We start from the raw sequence: 21,690 nt of genomic DNA, 5'->3' as shown, positions 1-21,690 counted from the left end.
CCTACTGGTCACCATGGACAGAATCCTTGCAGAAGCAAGATCACACCTAAATCTGATCCCTGTCACAACTACTCACACATAAATCCTCTAAGCCCCACCCTACACCTACCTCACTTATTCCAGATTTTCCCTTGTAACATTAACCCTTCATTTTCCAAACTCAACCTAACTCCTCCCTTTCATCCCTGCCTTAACATCCTTACCCACCCCATCCCCTTTCTAACCTCCCACTCTCGTCTTCTCTCTGCCCTAAATGCTGAAGATGTACCTGAACAAACTGGTGCATAGAATAAGACATTATTAAAATGCTCATTAAAAATAAAAATAAAACTTGTCCTAGGAACATAAAACCAAATTTGCATATATAGGAGGCCACTGATTCTCCTATAGTAACACCCATTCTTTGATGGAATTATTCTACTTCAAATATGAAATCATTCTTCAATATGAATTTAGTATATTCACATACCTGATCAATATTTTCTTCTGATACATAAATTATTGCTAATAATATGCCACAACACATTGATGCACAACGGTTGCAGGATATGTGTGAATAAATCTTTGATGACAGCCATCACTAAAATAGTCTCCTTTTTTACATTTCTTATCCCTCAATTGATCTAATAGATGCCATAAATCTTGAATTACATAAGGACATTTTTCAAAACACCTTTTAACATATGATTTACATAAATTGCCAATGGTGCAGATTTACTGCTTTTGGCAGAAATAATGGGTATTAGAGGTGGATCATTGACATCCTGGTGTATTTTCGGGATAACAAGAATACATCGAATTACTACATATTATACCTTCAAAAATGTAAAAACTATGTTACAAATGTCCTCAGTCATTTTTAAATCTTCAAAAAAAATATCAATATTACAATAGGCTAAATTAACCTCATTTATAGAGATTAATTCATAACTTAGGTCATCATGTAACATAGTAAGCATTTTTATGCTATACATAGTGAAACTTCTCAAAATGATCCTACTCCTTTTGTCAGGCCTCATTACCCATGAATTCTCAGATGTAAGATCTTTTAATATATGTGTTTCTTCAGAGACCTGACTAGATCTCTGTGTGATGGCCTCTCTACCTTAGGCCAGTAATCAAGGAGCCTCAGTCCTCACCACTGACACCAGTGAGAGACAGTCACTAAAAACAGGAATGGATTTACACAGTATTTTCAAATGCAGCTCTGTGCATCGAGCTCAGTTCCCCCAAGAGCACACAGGGAACATACTTCAGACCTGGGAATGGACTTTTTGTCTCTTCAGATCCAAAATAAGACTCACTTTGGAGCACTGTGTCCCAGTTACAAGTAGGTGACACATCCACACCTGAGTATTTGATTTTCACACACATACACACTCCTGGGAAAGGCTGGTAGAGATTCAATTGCTGTACCCTTTCTGTCCAGACTATAAGGTAACTACATTGCCACCAGTCAACCACTCTAAGCCTCTTATAAGAGTATCCAATTATAGTGAGTAAAATCAATACTAATATAAATGGTAGAGTGTAAGCAAAGCAGCAAGGCTTTTCAGAGTGGCCAAGACATCACTAAAATAATCACAATTACTCTCAAGATGTTAAAAGTAATCTCTAAAAGACCACCCACAATGAAAGGTATAAAATATTTAATACTAAATAATAAAATAGAAAACATAAGAATACTAAACACCCAAGTATAATAAACACCAGAGTTTCAATCACAGGAGAAATAAAAAATAACAAAGCTGGACAGATTCAAATAGATGCAGAAAAACACTACTTAACAAATATCATTGTATTTCCTGGCTGTCAAAAGAATAACTGTTTCCTAGCTAACTTAATTAATACAGCAAGGAAAGATTAGATGCTGCGATGGTTACTTCCACAAGGCAAAGTGATGACTGTCTGATAGATTTAACTAAACTAAATTACTGTGATAACTGTCATTGATCTTTATATCAGGTTCCAAAGAAAACAAAATAAAACAGACTGCTGTGAGAGTTCCATCCTCTCAGTGCTGGTTATAGAATGACATCACATTTGATTACCTGACTCTGGTACAATACACACTCAGAGCTATACTAAGATCTGTTGCAATATCTAAAAGGTATATAACCATTTCAAAAACTTCTACTCTTTCTTTCCAGATTTTTTGTTTAAACATATACATTTAATCAATTATAATAACACTGTTGATACATTTTTGATGCAAGCATCTGCACAAGTCCGCTCAATACAAAATTATTTACAAAACTCAAGCCAACCATGCTGGCATATGTCACACATGCACTGCCTTATTCTCCCTGGTACAGATGGCAGCACCTCACATCATCACACCTTGATTCACTTTTTGGACTAATGAGGGACATTTTGTTCTTTTGTGAAGGTTCTCTCTTACTTCTTGACCAGGATTTTATTTCATTTGTTGTACAACTTACTGATACCATGGGTCTATAAGGGTGGCTTGTTTCTGCGGTTTGACTTGGGTTTATTTTGATCTTGTACTGCCATTTCTATGCAGGGATTTGTATGGTCGTACAGGGCTTTTGTGTACACCTCTGCATATGTTTCTGTGTTTTTTGGATTTGGTTGAGCCTGGAAACTAGCTATGTCATCCCTTAATAGGGGGTATTTTACCTTTAGAAAGGTTTTAAAGTTTTTTGGGAGTAGATAGGAGACTAGATTTATCTTTTATTTCAAGGGGACCACTTTGTGATCTGATTTTACCAGTGATGACATTACACGGGGGGTGCAGCACTCTCCCATATTTATGAGTACCAGATCTAGGATATTTGTACCCTATTGGGAGTGCAAACTAGCTGCTCCAGGGTATTTGAGTTTACAAGTCAAGAACATTTTGGCCCTGCATGTTAGTGGTCGTGTATGCCTCCAAATTAATGAAGGGGTAGTTAGAATCACCCATGAGCATAGTACTGGTCTGGATGGTGAGTGATTCTAGTAACTTCAGGTATTATGTATGTGTTTCCTGGCTCATTGTGGAGGACCTGTAGCTAGCAAAAATATGCTAATGGACTTTTCCCATGGTTAGTTGGACATGGAATAGCTCCAGCATGTCACACTGTGTGACCAACCTTAAGGTATGTTTATTCTTTGTGTAGATCGATACACCTCCACCTTTTGCTCTTTCATGTTCAGTGAGTGGTCAGAACATATCAAAGGCATTATAGCTATGCACTGCCAAGTGATTTTATTGGTTTTAACCATGTTTCTGTAACTGTACAGTTGTCAACTTTGTTCAAGGTGAGGACAGCTTCTGTGGAATATAGTTTCTTGCTGAGACTCCTAGCATTGAGCAGTAATACCTTTAGCTGGTCCTGAGTATGTTTTGTTATGCTGGAAGGTTTGGTAGTGCCTTAAAAAGGAGCTGTAGGGGTGGATAATGTTTTTGGTTAATATCCAAAGGCCCAGAGGTGACAGGTGAAGACCATTCCTGACAAAGCAGAATGGCCTGTCAACCATGTCCTTCCAGGCTGACAAGTGCTGGACCCCTTTGGAATGACAGCAGTAGCTAAACCAATTGTTAAAGTCTATCATTTTCTGCTAGTATTGTGGCATCATCCTTGGAGATGATAGAATGCTGCTCAGTGCTAGGCCATACCTGCCTGTGACCCATTCTGAGAGCTCAATTGTGTCTCTTTTCATATAGTCCAAAGAGGTATATCTCAGGTCATTCACACTTACATGGACTATGACTGAAACATTCTAGTATTGAGGGTTAAGTTACCTGAGTGCTTGCATGATCTGGCAGATCCTGAGCCCTGACAGTTAAATAACTGTAACCTTCTCCTTATTGGCCTTGTAAGTGGGACATCAGTGTGTCTCACGATGGAGTCTCCTATGAACAGAATATTGGGTTGTGGAGAGTTTCACCTTATGGGATTGGTAGATGAGACACAATGAGATGTGGCTTTATATGTTGTGATGGGAATAGTGTTGTTTGTGTGCATGCAAAGTTTATGAGGACTATGAATGAAAGGCCTTTGAGGTTTGGGTAAGTTAAATGTGAACACCTTTGCATACGTGGGTCTATGTGTGGTCTTTTATGGGTGTGGTGAGTGATGTGTGTGAGTCTCTGACAACCTGTTTGTTGCTTTTTGTGTTTCTTTGTGAGTCTAGTCACCAGTGTCAAAGTCTAACAACATTTCTCTCATAAGGTGTTTGCTTGCTTGAGAATCAAGTGTTTGTCGGTGTACGTGAGGCAATCATTAAATTGGCTCAGAATGCCCATGTCCACCAAGCTGGATGAAGAGGTAGCAGAAGTGCCCTTCCATGGTTACAGGTCCTAATGTGTACTTGCAAGGGATGGGAGGGGAAGGTGTTTGTAACTGGACAGGTGAAGGGTATTTACTTGGTATAATTTGCAGCTACCTTAACTAGTGATGCTCTCCACCACCCCATCCAAATGCTCTGACCAGCAATAGTCCTAGTGTTATACATGCTGTTCACTGAGCAAACTAGTAACCCTGTGAGTAATGTGGGACTGAGATAAGGTTCTGAGGTAGTTTTTATGGGGAAATGTCATTGTCTGATTATTGTATGTAAGGCACCAGTAAATGCCCCTGCACAAAGAGCAGCTTTGAGCAATGCCGAGTTTTATATACAATCAGGAAAAAAAGGCAGTTTTACACTAACTATGTCCTAAGGCAAATCAGGTAAGCATGCAATGAGATTTCCACCAGCAATTCAAGCTCAAATTCGATGTTCACATTAGTCAAACGATTAAAACAGTAAACAAGAAACTAGGTTCCTTGTACAGAATCAAGAACTTATACCAAACTAACTATAGCACGGTCACATCTTCTCTCCACCCTTCTGTATGCCTCCCCTGTCCTATCCTTCCTCAATAAAAATGAGCTCAACAAACTGTCAGTTGTCTATAACCATATCGCTAGATTTGTCACTGGCTCACCCATCACTGCCACAACTTAAAGAAACTTGAATGGTTAGAATTACCTAACCTTCTTAAATTCAACCAACTTACGGAAGCATTTAAAATAATTAAGGAACCAGGAAAAAAACCCTCTTTGAACAAACTCCTGACCCCCTACTCCAATCTTAACTGCCTCCGATCTTCTAAAAGTGTCCTGGTACATACCATGAAATCAAATAACTCAGGAGGTGATGCTATCTATGCAAATTCTATTGGAAGGCTCTGGAATTCCCTTCCTAATAACCTAAGACTGACAACTTCCCTCAGCCAGTTTAAAACTAGTCTCAAGTCTCTACTTAAGTCCCACTGGCTATGCCCTTGTTTCAATCCTGGCTGACCATATAACTCCCTACCACTCACATACAATTATCCAAAGGACTCTTCACCTTAAATCTCTCTAGATCCCTTTAAACCTACTCTCCAAACACGTTTGTCCCTCATAGACTGCCCCCCTCCTATAACCATAGAATTGACCTATTTAAGATCTTATATCCTTCTCCCTGGTATCTTAAGCTCAAACCTCATTACTTATTACCTACCTGTATATCTGGGTATTTACTCATCATGTATTTGTGCTATTGAATATTGAATATAGTGTATTTGTTAATAAGTACCTCTGAACTCTGTATACTATTATTGCTGCTTATGTTGTTTTATGTAGTGTTTATTGTTTCTTCTCATATGTGGAGCTTTTCTCCCCGGGTCTCTGCTGAAAAGGGATATGTATCCAGTCGGACTAACCCGGTAAACAAATGTAAAATAAATAAAAATAAAATAAATTCCCAGTTCATATGGGTGAAATCAGCCCTCTCCTGCCACTAGAGGGCAGACTTTTACATTTTGGTTTGGTAATTTCTTAAGTTTACCTCAGTAACTTCTTCCGTATTAACTTTTGTTTTACCTGCTATTGACAGTCTTGTTTCTGACTAGCCCTCTGTTTTGACCTTACAGAGGAAAAACTAGGACTTTATTCAGGTTCTATTTTTTTTTTTACCCCTTAATGAGTTTGGCATTAGGGGTTTCTATCGTCTCTGTTTCTATACAGGGATCCTTCATTGCTTTGTTTTTGAACACTTTGACAAGGTTCCGTATCATACAGTAAGGATTCCTCCTTTTCTGATTTTGTACTGTCTTTAAGCATTTTCAGACAATGAACACATCTGTCTCTGTCAATTTCTCTAATAATGGCTTTCAATAACTTAATTGCTATTTTTTTCTGTAAACACAGACTTTTATTCAGGTTTCTGTTGTGACAACTTTTGCTAATTAAACAGCTAGGGTTTTCTGGTTAGACTCTGTAAATAGATTACTGATAACAGAATGGTTATTCTATTCATTCTAATTAAGCAGATTTTAGTTCTTTTTGAGTATTCTACACTTATTCCTTTTTCTTTATCAGTGGTGTGAATTTTGAACTGTCTCACTGGTGTTACTCTCACCCATTTTGACTAGGATTATATTTAGAACAGTGTGTTCTTAGTAAGGTGTCAGGCTGCTGTTGCTGCACTCCACCATTCTTACTCTGCAGCCTGGATATATTTCAGGTATCTAACCTTGTGTTGTATTCCCCAGCAATTTCAACAGTGCTTTCAACTGGGGGAGTCTTCATCTATTTTCATGATAGGTTAAATAAGGAGCTATCAGTACATATATCTATTTTTTCTGTCTCCCCTTCTCTCTTCCACCAGTCTCACTCTCTCCCTCTCATCTGCACTTACTTTTCTCTCCTTATCAGCTCTTCTTCCCTGCTCTACTCTACTCCTCCCCTCATTCACATTCTTACATGAAATGCTTGTCATCATCCTACTAATACTTCAGCAATAACTCCTCCATCTTTCATTTTCTCCTTCATCACCTTCCTTGTACTGAATTCTTTCATCACCTTCTTAATACTTAAGCAGTATTTTGATTTTTCGCATTGTCTTGACTTTTACTGTTTGATTTTCCCCTTTTATTGTCTCAGCAGTCTGTTTTGATTTTCCTATGTCTCTGACCTAGTTACTACAGCCTTTTAATGTCATACCTTATGTATGTTGTAATAATTAGATAAAACTGTAAATAGTGCTAGCCTTGTAGTCTGTTGAAACCAAGCTTTGTATTTACCTTTTTGGATCTTCACTAAATAGTGCATTATTGTATCATTATTGCAAAGTACTACATCATTATTGCACAGATTGTGGGACGTTTCTCAGCAGGCCTCAACTAAAAACTAAAAATGGGATTCCATACACAGACTCTTCTGGTAAGTAAATGTCAATAAATAAATAAAGATAAATAAAGCTACAAGATGCAGTATTTTACCAAACAGTGTTTGAATGTCTGTCTTCTATAGGATAGGTTCATAGGTTCATACTAGGCTATCTGCCCTAGGGCATTTATAAGCCTAGCCAGAATGTGTTTGGCTTTTGCCACCCATTTTAAATTTATTTTTATATGCCCTTTTTCGAGGTTAGTTCATGGATACACCATGAGCACACATTACTTCCATCTCTCTCTCTTGTCAGAGGTTTTATGCTTGTAGCCATAAGGTTCCTTAAGTGTAGGAACTGCATTGGGCGGCCACGGTGGTGCAGCGGTTAGCATTGCCACCTCACAGCAAGAGGTTCTCTGGTTCGATCCTCAGCTGGGGTACCTTCTGTGCGGAGTCTACATGTCCTCCCTGTGGTTGTGTTGGTTTTCTTTGGGTGCTCTGGTTTCCTCCCACATCCTAAAGACATGCTGTAGGTGAATTGGACACTCTAAATTGGCCCTAGGTGTGTGCATGTGTGTGCCTTCTGTGGAAGGTTGGGCGCTAGGCTGGCAACTCAACACCATAAAACTACACTGCCAATCATGAGCAGACAAGTGATCCACTGTGGAGACCCCTAACTGGGAAAGCCGAAAGAAGAAGTATAGGAAATGCATTCCCAGAATCAAATAATCCTTCAATTCCTTTCCATTTTGTCAATTGCAGCAACCTCATTCTCACTAAATTGTTAACATAACTAGTCAGTCACTGGTCCCTTTACTTCCTAATAAGTGAAATTCTGCCAAAATTAAATGTTGTTGCTGGATTAAATACCTATTTTTTATTTCAAATTTGGTTTTAATGCATTATTAGCCAAACTACACACATTTAGTTAAAAGATGCTTGGTCAGGATTTGCAGATAATTTTAAGTAAGCAGAGCAAGCCATTTTAGTTCCATTAGCTTTAAAATGCTCTGGAAATCATGTATGGTATTTGGCTGTCCTTACAAATTCATCAGTGCATAGACGATACAGCATTACAAGATGATATCTAGTATTCTGTATAGTGGTTGAAAGGTAAACACAATTAGCTTTCAAGTGGGATGGATTAAGGATGTGTTAGCAGTCCAGTCTGTTTTTTTTTTTTTTAATCTGCCAAACATTATTTAAGAAAGATTGTTTTCTGGAATTAACATATAGACAGCACAGAATGGAAGCTGATCCTTTCAACTTTGAATGTCTTTGCAGATAAACAATGCTGTTGACTCTACCACTTTTGTATACAACAGGACTGACTTTCATAGATTTTTTTTGAATGTTTACTGAAATCTAAGTCTCTCATTCAGTCTGAAGAAGCCGAAGGTGCTTTTTCAGGCTGTTCAAAATATTTCCCAACAATTCTTCTTTAAGGTACATCTCTGGATTTCCATTATTTTGGGGAATCATCAGAAAGCGTTATCTACTATGTTTTATAGAGACCAAATTTAATGAATAGAATTCAACTGCAAGTTCAACTTCAAATTTATTATAGTGGTTCTTAAGCACTTAAAGATATAACAAAGTAAAAAAAAAAAAAACAGAATACTACAATGACATTGAAAGTCTAATACTGTTTAAACTTGATGTAATCAATAAAGGGGCAGTTGAGCCTAGGGGTAGTGACTGGAAAATTTTGTTGGAGTATTGTGAATTAATATGGCAAATAAGTTTGAATGCCACCACAAAATCAGGCTTAAAATATATTTTAATAAAGCTTTGAGATTGAGATCTATCAAAATGTAAAATTTATAAACTTACACATGCAAACATTGGTGGCAAAAACTTTTTTGGATGTACTTCACAGTGAATATTAGCTACTTTTGCTTTTAACTGTTTTTGTACAACTATAATTTAACCCATTTTGCGACTGGTTGACCAGTTTATTTAAAGTATGACTTTTTACTGGAAACTTATGCTCTGATGAAGTCTTGTATGGATGAAAGTGCTTAGCACAAGTTTTATTCTACATTTTATTAAATATTGCCATTGGGATTCGGTGAAGACTTAGTATCCTTTTGCTATACGCCACCTCCTTGTTTTGGTTATCAGTACTCAATTTCTTGGAAGTTACTGCCTTTGCTGGTTTATATCGATAAAAAGGCAGACCAATTCAGCATCTCCTCAATGTCCAGTACAGCAAAGTTATAAAGCACAGTAAGAAAAGCAACAATGTTATAAAAATGTAACAGAGCTGTAAGAGTTGAAAAGTATAACAAGCAAAGTTTGTCTCTCAAACAGATGAATATCGTATAAAAAAAGAAACCAGGAAATGATATGCAAAAGAATGCCATGTCTCGATGGTTCAATGATTCATAGCAACCGAGGACCACAAACAGAGTTTTTAGCATAGGCAATGCAAATAAAATGGCAAAACCCAATTGGAACAATTCAGATCCAAGAGGTCCCAACATGAAAACTGCCAGTAAGTAAATATTCAAGCAGTCAAATTGGAATCCAGACAAACAAACAAATACAAATCAGCGTAAAATCGAGAAGTTCAACTATCTGCCATTTTTGCACATTCAAATGGAAAAAACAGATATGCCACATCTGTAATCAATGAAACTAACCATAAACAATATATTTTTTTAAGGGCAGCAAGTCCCCCAGCTCCAAAATGTCAGGAGTTTCAAAAAGTCTAAATGTTTTGGATCACTGCCACAGGTTACATAGGAAGTCAGTGTCAAAGATGTTTTCTATGGAAAAGTGATCAGGGAGTTCCAAATTGATGACTTCAAATGTATCCACTTTACACTTGATCATTGTTACCTGTGTTAATTAAAACACTCCCCTTTGACTACTACATCTATGTCGTCATTAGAAAACCCTTCTATTTTGCACATTTTTCTTTTATTTATTCATTTGTTCATTTAATTTTGTTAACTGGGTAAGAAAACTGGTCCCTAGTTTTTCAGCCATGACTAGTTATAGTAGGCAATAGGTAGCAGATAAAAATTCCAAAGCAGCATACGATAGTTAAGTTACAGTATAATCACTTAGCACAAACTAATATAGAATAAACGTTTCACATTAAATGTAATATCCACTTCACAGCTTATACTTTGCTAACCACCTAAACCAGCTCCAGAGATCTCAAAGTTTTCTCAGCAGAAAGTTCTTGAGACTTGGTATCTTTAGCTACTCCTAATTTAAAAGCCCTAGTAATCTAGTCAGTGGTGTATAGGCTCCTGGGGAAGTGAACTTTGTTTTACCTTCTGTGCTAAGAATGTCCTCAGTTTTTTGAGCTGCTTCATCTTAATAGAATCTGTTGTAAGGCAAACTTCTAATCTAGGAAGCTGGACATATGCCGTCATATTAATAATACTGGATGCTGAAAAAGTTACCAATCAAATATATCCTCCATTTTTTCAATAGATTCCCCTTTCATATCAGTGGATTTACCTCACAACATTTAAAGGCTATTTGGATCACGGAGAAAGTGAGACAAATTTTACTTGGGCTATGTCTGAGAAACTCAACAGAGTACACTAATGTTCCACCAAAACTGTGAGATACGGTTAACATTTTTAGTGAAGTCCTTGGACATAAGCTTTGTAGGAACTTATAAACTATGTGTACTAAAACCATTCTAGCACCTTTATAGATAGTGAGAATTACTACAGCATCCATAATGCTATTGTTTCCTTTGTGAAACAAATCTGTAATATTTTTCTTAAGGTCCTACAAAAGGAACTAAACTTTTTTTCTTTTTAGCTTGCTTTTCCATTACTAGCAAGTATATTCTGTTGTGAGTAAGTCTTTCTAGTTGTACAGATATGTCTTCTATACTCCCTGATCTGTAAATACCTAGGTCAAACTAGGGACAACGCATTGGGAGGATAAAATGAACGAGAGTTCACAAATATGGATAATAATATTCTGTTTAGAATTGGGTACAGGTATATGGGTTATGTGATGCTTTACTGGAATGACTAAAGTGTGACCTGATATAAGCAAGGCTACTGCTTAACAAACTATGGGTTATGTGATGCTTTACTGGAATGACTAAACTGTGACCTGATATAAGCAAGGCTACTGCTTAACAAACACCTAGACCTGAAAAATAGGTAGTGAACTGAATAATTAAGTTTAATTCAGTATGTTTTACACACAGAAGAAAACATACCCTGAACAGGTAGGTACAAAAATTACTCACAGAAAATTAAATCTTCAGGGATAGTGTAACAGCCAAAGAATGCATCATCATCTCTCTCATCTTTGAACCTCACCACCTTCTCAGAGGAGAAATATCATTAAAATGCAGAGCATTAATGGATGCCTTAGTATTTGAAGCTCTTTGAATAACATACCACCAGGATGACCTGAATACATGATACTGGGCCTTAAAAAAATAAACTAATATCCCTATGAAATAAGATCCTTGTCTCAATTAAATTCAGCCTTCGGTTCATACCTTCATAAAGGAACTTGATGACTACAAGGACACCTACAAGTGTTTGCAAGGGATATGAGATCCTGGGCATCAAGCTCCTCAGTGGCCAGTTGAGCTTGTTAACTAAAACTATGAGCAATGTGCACTCTACCTATGTATAGCTATGTCAGGTGGGAACTTAAGTGGACAGATAAGATGTTTGGTATCCAAGAGCAGCTCCATATGTGGTTAGAATGCAAACTTTCACTGATGGATGCATATTTCAGTAGATGTAGCTATTTCACCTAGAAATGATAAGATTTGCTATTTAAAAATGTATTTCACTAAACAAGTGGAGAAAATATGGAGTTAAGGATTTTTGTACTAAGAACTGGAAAATGCATTAGTTTTACATCCACGTGTAGCTAATCGCTATAAAATTAAATTAAATATATTTGCAAAATCTGTGCATAAAAAGAGGAAGCTCAATATTTGCCTTTTATTCTTAATATCTCTCCATCTAGTGGCAGATGATCGAATTATTGGTGGTTACGAGTGCATTCCCCACTCTCTTCCCTGGCAAGTCTCTCTGTATTCAAACACAGGAGGGCATGTGTGTGGAGGTTCCCTTCTTAGTGCCAACTGGGTCATCTCAGCTGCACACTGTAGCCTTCCGTAAGTGTTGCATTTACAGTCTTGCTCTCTGGACAGTCAGAATCCTGACTGTTAGTAAATTAATGAAACATTAGGATTTGTGTGATTAAAAATAAAATTTTGAATAAATAGCAAGTTATCAAATTAGTTGAAATTATCACTATATTACTATATTTCAGCCTTGTTCATTGTGTGTGTGTGTGTGTGTGTGTGTGTGTGTGTGTGTGTGTGTGTGTGTGTGTGTGTGTATGTATGTGTGTGTGTGATATATATGATGGCATATTAAAGAGTACCCAGAGCACATTAAAAAGCTGGACTAGAAAGACAAGCACTTTTTTCTGCTTTTAGCAACATTTGATGGTATACAATCACAACCATGTACCTGCATCTGACTTCCGTCCAATTACAGTGCTGCCCTTATTACCTTTCCACATCACATCTCTGCTATAGAGAGATGAAAATAGCTTTCATTCATTCTGTGCACTGTACAAACTGTGCTGGAGGCATTACTTAGTGAAAATGACTTGTGTTTATGTCCATGTGACAATATAAATATATATATATATATATATATATATATATATATATATATATATATATATATATATATAAAATATGATTGAAGTGTCATTTAGCTCAATTGCAGTGCAGATCATTACAAAATGTAATATGCAACTTTATTTTACACACACACACACACACACACACACACACACACACACACACACACACACACACACACACACACACACACATCTATAAGTATGTGTTTGTATTTTCATAAAAGGTAGAAAACTTAAATGAGAGAATCACAAAATACTGAATGACTCAAGATTGAATCACAAAGCACTGAATATTTCTGTCTGCTTTAAAAAACAAAACAAAACTATATATCATTTAACCCTGGCTGCAAAACAATGGTTAATTGTCATGTTAGTATTGGTACTGTTAAGGAAAGAGTTTTTCATAACAATGTGTAGGGTTATTGGTGAGGCAGAGTTAGTTAGGTTGGCAGGGGGACTTACTTCACACCCATGCACCATTTTACTCATGTGCTAACCCTAACCCTGTTTCTGCCCCTAAACCTACATATTATGCTACTAAAATAGCTTTTTCTAATAGCACCACTGCAGAAGGACACACAACATACATGACACAAAATACGCACAGCACTGAATCTATAACCTTACCTAACCTTTACTCTAACCCTAAGACACAGACACTTGCATATTCACACCATCTACTATAATACAGTCTTTCACATCTTCCCAAACAGCACTTTTTCATTCAAACCTTAATTTCCCTGCTCATTCCTGTTTCCCTACCATATATAAAACTAAATTCAGTTATGTGATTCACACATATTTCATTTGTGATTCTCTTTTTTTACACCCCCAATTTTTTTCTACCAAATTTGTAGTCTACATTTTGAGTTACAACTATTTAAGAATATGTATATAATATGTATGAATTATAAAATGGAGTAGCGCATTAATGCACTCGAAGTATTTTTAATCCTTTTTTTTTCTTTTTTTTAAACTTTTTCAATGCCACAGGTCTCTTCAAATTCGAATAGGAAAGCATAACATTGAAACAGTAGAAGAAGGTGAACAAAATATCAGGGCGGCTAAGCAGATCATACATCCAAACTATGATAAATGGGGACTGGAGAATGACCTAATGATGATTAAGCTAGCTAGTCCAGCTGTCTTGTCTGAGTCCGCACAACCAATTGCACTGCCTAGCACCTGTGTGTCTGTTGGAACAGAATGTCTGGTTTCAGGTTGGGGAACCACTATAAGCCCAGGAGGTGTGTAGTTATGACAAATGTTTGAAGTATATCATAAATTCAGTATCTTGTGTTATTTTTAATATCAGCAGTTTTGTTTATTTATTAGATTTTTTTTAATGTTTGCTTGAGTTGTAAAAGAAAAAATCCTTCTCTTTTGTCCAAGGACATATAATTAAACAAATCAAGATACAGTATGCTTGTAAAACTTGTATACATCTGGCTAAAGCAACTGTTTAAATTATATTGCTGTTGTATTATAGTCCTTGAGGAATTAAGCATATGCAATATTAGTTGATAAATAGCTGGAACCTGCACCTGCCTTCATGTATGATTCTCATATGACTGCAATAACAGACTAGAAGGGTAAATAGCAAGTGGCTTGTTCTTTTTCATGTGGAAGGCCATTTTTTACCCATATGCCTTCTGACTATCAAGACACCCACAAATTTAATGTGGTACATTTGCTTTTAATACCAGATATTTCATCCAGTATCAGGGGAAACAGCTGTCTGGAGGGGACTATCACTCATGCAGCTGTGTGTCTGCTTTGTGCCCTCCCCAGCATCCAAACAATGGGGGTGTTTTCATGGTCCTAACCCCAGTCCTTGACAGGAGTACATGCAGTTCAGAACACTGTGGAGGCAAATAATGCCTTCCCAAAATATCCACAGCTTGCTGAGCCTAAATCTCACCCCCAGGCTTTGAATGTGCATCCCCTCCTTCCCCTGACACATTATGTCAGTGTGTGGCTAGCTATTTCCCATCTTGTCCTGAGGATAGGCATACCCATCCTTGCTTGTAAGCTCTGTGTGGTGCTCTAGCTGTAATCAGATGTGGATGGGTAATGTTTAATCACTGCTTGCCTATTCCCAGGCAAGGACCCAGAGAACATCTCAAAAACTGTTACTGTCTGTTATTCTAAGCATGAGCGTGTATATGGCAGAATGAATGCAATCAGTGTTTGAGGACTTCATGTATAACAAATAAATACATTGTCCGCAATGTATGTATTCTCGTCATCTCCATTGCTTTTCATTATAACCCTCAGAAGTGGGCTTACACGAGTGAAAGAGTGTATGCAGTATTGGGTAGTGGGGTGGGAGTTAGAGGTTAGCTGTTAATGGGGCAGTGCAGAAAATGAAACAGAAGAAGAAATAAGTCATAATAACAGCCAATGGTCTCAGTAAATTTGCATAGAGAGGTAAGTCTTTAGCAAAATATGGTGAAGGTACTTTGCATATTCTTAACTAAGGACCTAGTTTCACACCTAGAAATATAAGAGATCATTATTTGGCAGGTTCCCTTTTTCCGATAAAATGGTAAGCACGCTGCCTCGGGTTCTTCAACAGTCTAAATTAAATAGAAAACTGATTGCAGAGCAGAATCCATGAAAGCTAAGGGCTGGGTCATAAAGCAAAAGCTGTACATGTAATAAATAAATAACTGTGCCTTTGCTGTCATACAGAGGCCTCCACTGGGAATTCTAATCTGGCTCCCCTACCTGGACTGAGTAACAAAGCTGTTTTGGCATAGTGTGACTTAAGATGTATATACGTAAACAACAGCTCTCCCTGGAATTGAATGTAACCTTACATCAACCTTGTCACATATTTCACAGCACATGGTCATGTTTGGGAAGGCCTCCTCTGCCTTCCCCATGCCTTAATTTTAATTTCTTCTTCTGTCTTCCAAAGTATAGGTTTGCTGTAAGAGAAAGTAATGGTGATAAAGGTGGTCATTTATGTTTGCAACATAACACAATTACTTGGTCATTGAGTGTCAGGTGGAGAATGTTTGTGCTGTTTGCCCATAGCTGGATGATACTGAATTATTTTTGTTGTTTGAGCATAGTTCACAGTGCAAGTGTTTGTGAAACACAGGCTATACTTTGGAATACTTTGAAATATCATTTGCATAACAGCACCATGCATGGACTCTTCCAAGTATGTAGTTATTTATATTCTTACCATATATGATCATAGGATCATAGGAGATTACTAGGTTATCAACCCAGAGGTCATTTTAAGCCTGTCTGTTTCAACCCAATGTAATACCATAGAGGTACTAGTCAATACCCAAGATTGCATTTAGTGATGACTACCCTTGTCCAGGAGGGTTGTGCGTGATATACCCAGTAAGAATTTACTGTGCCCTATACACTCATCTAGGTTCCTCTTGAACAGTGTTATAGAGGTGCTCTGTTTCACATTAACTGGTAGCCTGTTCCAAAGATGTGGCAGTCACTGGGAGATAAATCTGTACCCTCCAGCATGTCCTATTTAAGTCACAGGCCATATTTAAGTTCTTGGAATGGGTAGCCCTAGACCCATTTGATTTACAGATATGCAGTAAGTTCATTAAGTTTGGGTCTTGGGTGCTCTGTAGGCCAGACATAGGTCTCCCCTAAGAAGTCTATGTAGTTATGTATATTCTTACCTGAATACACCTGGATCCATTTGTGAATTCTCAAGTTGGTATGTGGTTTGGACCATGCACTGGAGTATTCATAGGTTCATAGGTCCATAGGTAGGTACTAGGCTATCGGCCCTAGGGCCTATACAAGCCTATCCATAATGATTCCCTGGCTATTGCTTCCCATAAATATTTACTTTCCTGGACCCCTGTCTAGGAGGGCTACTGATGTGATCCCCGGGGTGAATTTCCTATCTCCCATCCAATCTTCAATGTTCCTCTTGAAGAGGGCCATTGAGGCCCTCTGCCTGACATGTATGGGCAGCTTATTCCAGAGTATGGGAGTCTCTGTGTCAGGAGCCTATCACTTCAGCATGTTCTATTCCTCATGATGACAAGGTTAAGATCCCTGGAGTATGTGGCTTGGAGGGATTGGGATTTCTTTAAGTGTAGCATGTCCACCAACTCTGGGTTTGTCATGGCCTTGTATGTTAGGCAGAGATCACCTCTGAGTAGGCAATATGCGACAGGGTATATCTGGAGTTTCTTTAGATGATCAGCATAAGGCATCTGCTTCAGGCCTGTGATTCTTTTTGTGAGGTATTTCTGCGGCCTTTCTAGTTGTTGCAGATGTCTTGTGAGGTACATACCAAACAGGGCATTGTATTCTATAATGGGTCTAATGAGGGATGAGTAAGATGGACAATGACCTCCTTTTTTTCTGGATGAAAAGCCCTTAGTGATGAGGTGTGCCACGTAGAAGGATTTTCTAACTGTTATGGCTATGTGGTTATCAAAGGTGAGACCACTGTCCACCTGTGTCCCTAGGTGTCTTATCAAACTTTCGTTGTTTAGTGTACTGCCACCTATGTGATAGTCCACAGGTATATTTTTTTTCCCAAAGGGGACAACTATACATTTTTTGGGATTTAGCTTGAGTCCATGGCTCTGGCACCAAGCATCTGTTTCAGTAAGGCCCTTTTGTTGTATATCCACTTTATTTGTGGATTCAGTAATGGCTCCCAGCTTACAGTCATCTGCAAACTTTGTAAGCCAGAGTCCCTTAGTGTTGGCCTGTACTTCAGAGAAGTAGATGCCAAACAAGAGTGGTCCCAGGACAGAACCCTGAGGTACACCACTTGGCACGTATCTGGAGCTGGATTTGGAGTCAGCTACTTTTACAGTGTGTGTTCTGTCAGTAAGCCAGTTTGCAACCCATCGAGTGATGTAGGGATTAATGCCCAGCTTAGTAAGTTTATCTATGATTCCAGAGTGGGGGATAGTGTTGAAAGCCTTGGCATGGTCCAAGAAGGCTGTGTGAACCACCTTACCCTCGTCCATGGCTCTGGAGACAGATTCAAAGAAGTCGATCAGGTTCAGGAGGCAAAAATCAGCCCTTCATGAACCCAAACTGGGTGGGGTCCAGTGTTTGAAGGTTGCCAATGTCTTTGTTTATAAGTTCCATAATAATAATACGTTCCATGGCCTTGCAGATCAGGCTTGCCAGACTGATGGGATGGCTGTTCCCGGGATCCAAAGTGGATCCCCCCTTGTGGAGTGGGATGACTGTAGCTGTGCACCACTCTGTGGGCACAAAGCCTGAGGTGAGGCTATGATTAAACATGACACATAGGTGAGGTGCCAGCTCATTTTTTGGTACATGCAGTATACAGGCTGGGATGTCATCTGGTCCCATGGATGCTGTATTCTTGGCTTTGGAGAGTGCAATTTTTACCTGAGTTACTGTGATTACCGGAATTTGGCATTCTTTCAGTATTGAGATGGGCCCTTTAGGGGGTGAGAGGGGGATGAAGTTGGCACTGAATCTATCTACCAGGATATTGGCAATATCCTTAGGATCAGTATATCTAGTGCCATTCTGCTGTAGCTCAGAGCAGATCTGAGTATTGCCATTTAGATCATTGATATTAATATAGAATGCCTTGTGGTTGTCTTCGAAATCTTTGGCAATTTTATTTGTAACTAGCTTTGGAAGATTTTATGAGGAATCTCAGCTTTCTACTGAGGCTAGTGAGGGAGTTTTTTGAACCCTGGGTTCTTCCTCTTTTCTGCAACAGTTTCTTCTTTCTGTTGTACAGCTTGTTTATAGCAGGGGCGATTGGCTTCTTTTTTTTTAGAGGACAGTGTCTTGGTTCTATTTGGGATGGCTCCGTCTATGCACTAGTGAATGTGCTTGTACAGCACCTTAGTGTAGGATTCAGCAGTTGAACTTCCAGTGCACATCTACATGGGTGTCATAAAGTTTGTTACTTCTGATTTGAGAAGCATAAAGTTGGCTTTGGAGAAGTTTTTTTACAGAGGCTTCCTTAAAGGGGGGTGGGGGTGGGATGTGGATGTCAAGGGTGATTAGCTTATGGTTTGATGTGACCAACGAGGGGGTGACCACTGGTGAAGAGCATCAATCTCCCATGTTGGTAATGACCAGGTCTAGAATATTGGTACCCCTGGTGGGACTATGAATTAGTTACTCCAGGGCAATGGAATTTATGAATTCCAAGAACCGTTGAGCAAAGGTGTTGGTACAGGAGTAGTTTTCCCAGATAATGGCAGGGTAGTTGAAATCACCTAGTATTAGGGTGTTTGATTGTATCTTAATATTTTCCAGTATGTTTAGAAAGGTGTAGTGAGAATCTTGGGGCATGGTAGGGGATCTGTAGCAAGCTACAATTTGTATTGCAGTCTTACCTAGTGTTAGTTGCACCTGGAGAATTTCAGATACATTGTGTTGGGCAACTAGCCTAGAGGTGTGAATATACTTGGTGAATATGAACACTCCTCCATCTTTAGTGTTTCGTTCCTGGTTTGGTGGCCAAAAAGTGTGGTAAGAGTTGTAGCCTGGTATTGCAGTGCTGCTCTCTGGAGCATTAAACCAGGTATCAGTTACTGCACAGATATCGATGTTCTTCATTTTTAGGAGAGCCTCGCAAGAGTGCATCTTGAGGTTTAGACTTCTAGCATTGAGTAGCATTATCTTCAGATTTTGCTTGCTTGTACCCATTACAGTGGTAGTTTTGTCCTTTGAACCTTGCCTAAAAAAGCCACTACAGGGGTGGCAAGAGCCTTAGCCAGTAACCGGAATTACAGGGTCGACAGGTGCAAACCATCTCTTGCAAAGCATTGTGGTTTGTTGATCATGTCATCCCAGGCAGACAGATACTGGATTCCCTTTAAATGACACCAGAAGCTTAGCCAATTATTAAAGCCAATCATTTTGTCCTTATACTGTGGTATCATTCTGGCGATGGCAGGATGCTACTCAGGGCTAGGGTCATACCTTCCTGGGCTACATGATCCGAGAGCTCTTCCATGTCTCTTTTCATATAGCCCAGAGAGGTACGTCTCAAGTCATTCACTCCAACATGGACAATGACAGTCATATTTATACCTGTTGTGGCGTGACTTGAGTGTATTCATTATGTGGAGGATCATGGCACATGACAGGCAACTAAGTGTAATTTTCTACTTGTTCAGCCTGGTGAGTGGGGCATCAGTGTGCCTGACTATAGAGTCAACTATGACTAAAGTGTTGGGTATGTTGTCTTGCCTTAGGGGCTGCTGTTGGGTGGTGCACTGGTGTTGTGAGCTATGTGATGCTTTGGTTGTTTTTGGGGGTGGTGTTTGTTTGTGTTTCAGCTTTGGAGGTCCTTGTTGCTTGGACAGGTTAATGTTAAAAGCCTCCACATATGTAGGTTTTGTGTTGCTATGTGTGGGTTTTGGTGGTGTGGATTTTGAAGGACTATGTGTTGTTTAAGGTGCTGTGTGGGTGTTAACCTTCTCCTCTTGAATGTCTAGCACAATTTTGGCTGGAAAGAGCTTTGCTTCCATTTTGGCTATGTAAGTGCATCTCTCACAGGTTGTAGTGTTTGGTGGTAGGAGGAGAAGGTTGTCTGTGTACATGAGGCAATTGCTGAGTTGCCCCAGGATGCCCAGATTCACCAGGTGGACAAGAGAAATCACAAGAAGCTGACCCTTGGACATGTCAGGTTAGGTGCTTTCTTTGTGTAGTACAAGAGCTGTTTTGCCTTACTTTTTGACAAGGTACTTGCAATTGTAGGCTGTCTAGTGCCTACAACTATTTTCTCCTTATTACCAAGGAGAGGTGAGTGCTTGTAACAAATTAAGGCTTCCTGGTGCTTTTTAGTGAGTTTTAGAGCAAGTGCTAGTCACAGGTATACAGATTATAGTGCTACCACTGATAAACTAGCTAGTTCTAAGGGAAAATTCGAAGAACAGACTTTCTGGCACTGGGAATAGTTTAACCTTAGCCCCGCAGTGCGCAAATATGCACAAACACATGTATTTATGCCAGAAAGTTGAAAGGGATATAAATCATCCCAAATTGGCCAATAAAATTGCAATTTCAGAGCTGGAAACCAATCCTCTAGTGTTAGATAGGCAGTACAATGCTCCCACTCTCACTGGTAAGCAGTAGGACCTCCCTCTACCACAGCAAGGTCTGGATAGCTCTGAACACTGAAACTAAAGTCCTGAAACCAGCAAAGTCTGGAAACTGCACTATTCTAGTTAGAAAAGGTGGGAAATTAACAAACAAGATAGTTTTTTTTTGTTAAATCAGGCTAAACAATGCAGTTATACAGTAAATAAGCACAGAAAGGCTAATGCACTTGAGTGTATAGCCCAGAACAGTAAACGCAATTAAAATTTTGCAAAATTAGAAATTTGAAAATGTAAACTTTTTAAATAAAGCAAGGCAAGTGAACAACTGGAAAATGACTTACAGGCAGAAATACAGCGAAATAAGTAGCTAGTCTACTTTTTAAGCTTTGCGATAAGCGCAGATAATAAAACCGACCAAAATAAGCAAAAATTAGAAAATTCTGCAAAAATACTGTAAAGTATATTTAAGAATCCCATCCAAATCATGTCAAAAGACATTAAATCTATGAACAAAATCAATGGTCAAGCCTTCAATCTTTTGCATATAGTTTACTGATTTTTTCTTCAGATTTGGCTGCAGTTATCTACCTATGGCTGTGATAAGTCATCTCTGTTTTCATAAATAACAATTACCAGTACCTTAGCAATCATATCTCAGAAACTAAGTATTTTAATATTTCTGCATTTTATTGTGGACTCCAGGGAAAATCAGGACTTTCAGGTTTGGCTTTTCTGGGCAGCAAATGTTAATAAATAAATATGGAGACTTTCAACAATCATAACGGAGAGTGCAAAATGATAGCACTTAAAATGTTCTGAGG

The 21,690-nt window shown here is 38.5% G+C and overlaps 1 protein-coding gene across 1 annotated transcript in view; it reads left to right on the top strand.

Annotated features, from left to right (window-relative positions):
* The window catches only part of LOC122808435 (trypsin-like), a 187,505-nt gene that overhangs the window by 154,477 nt on the left and 11,338 nt on the right, over positions 1-21,690 (top strand). The window contains exons 3-4 of the mRNA XM_044079398.1: positions 12,071-12,267; positions 13,803-14,056. Coding sequence (XP_043935333.1) covers positions 12,071-12,267; positions 13,803-14,056 — 451 coding nt within the window. The remainder of the gene's footprint in view (positions 1-12,070; positions 12,268-13,802; positions 14,057-21,690) is intronic.

This window comes from Protopterus annectens, chromosome 8.part0 (genome assembly GCF_019279795.1).
Source record: "Protopterus annectens isolate FY-2018-M chromosome 8.part0, PAN1.0, whole genome shotgun sequence".
Lineage (NCBI taxonomy): Eukaryota > Metazoa > Chordata > Ceratodontiformes > Protopteridae > Protopterus > Protopterus annectens.
The sequence above is the reverse complement of the archived record's forward strand: the minus strand, read 5'-3'. Positions and strand labels throughout refer to the sequence as shown.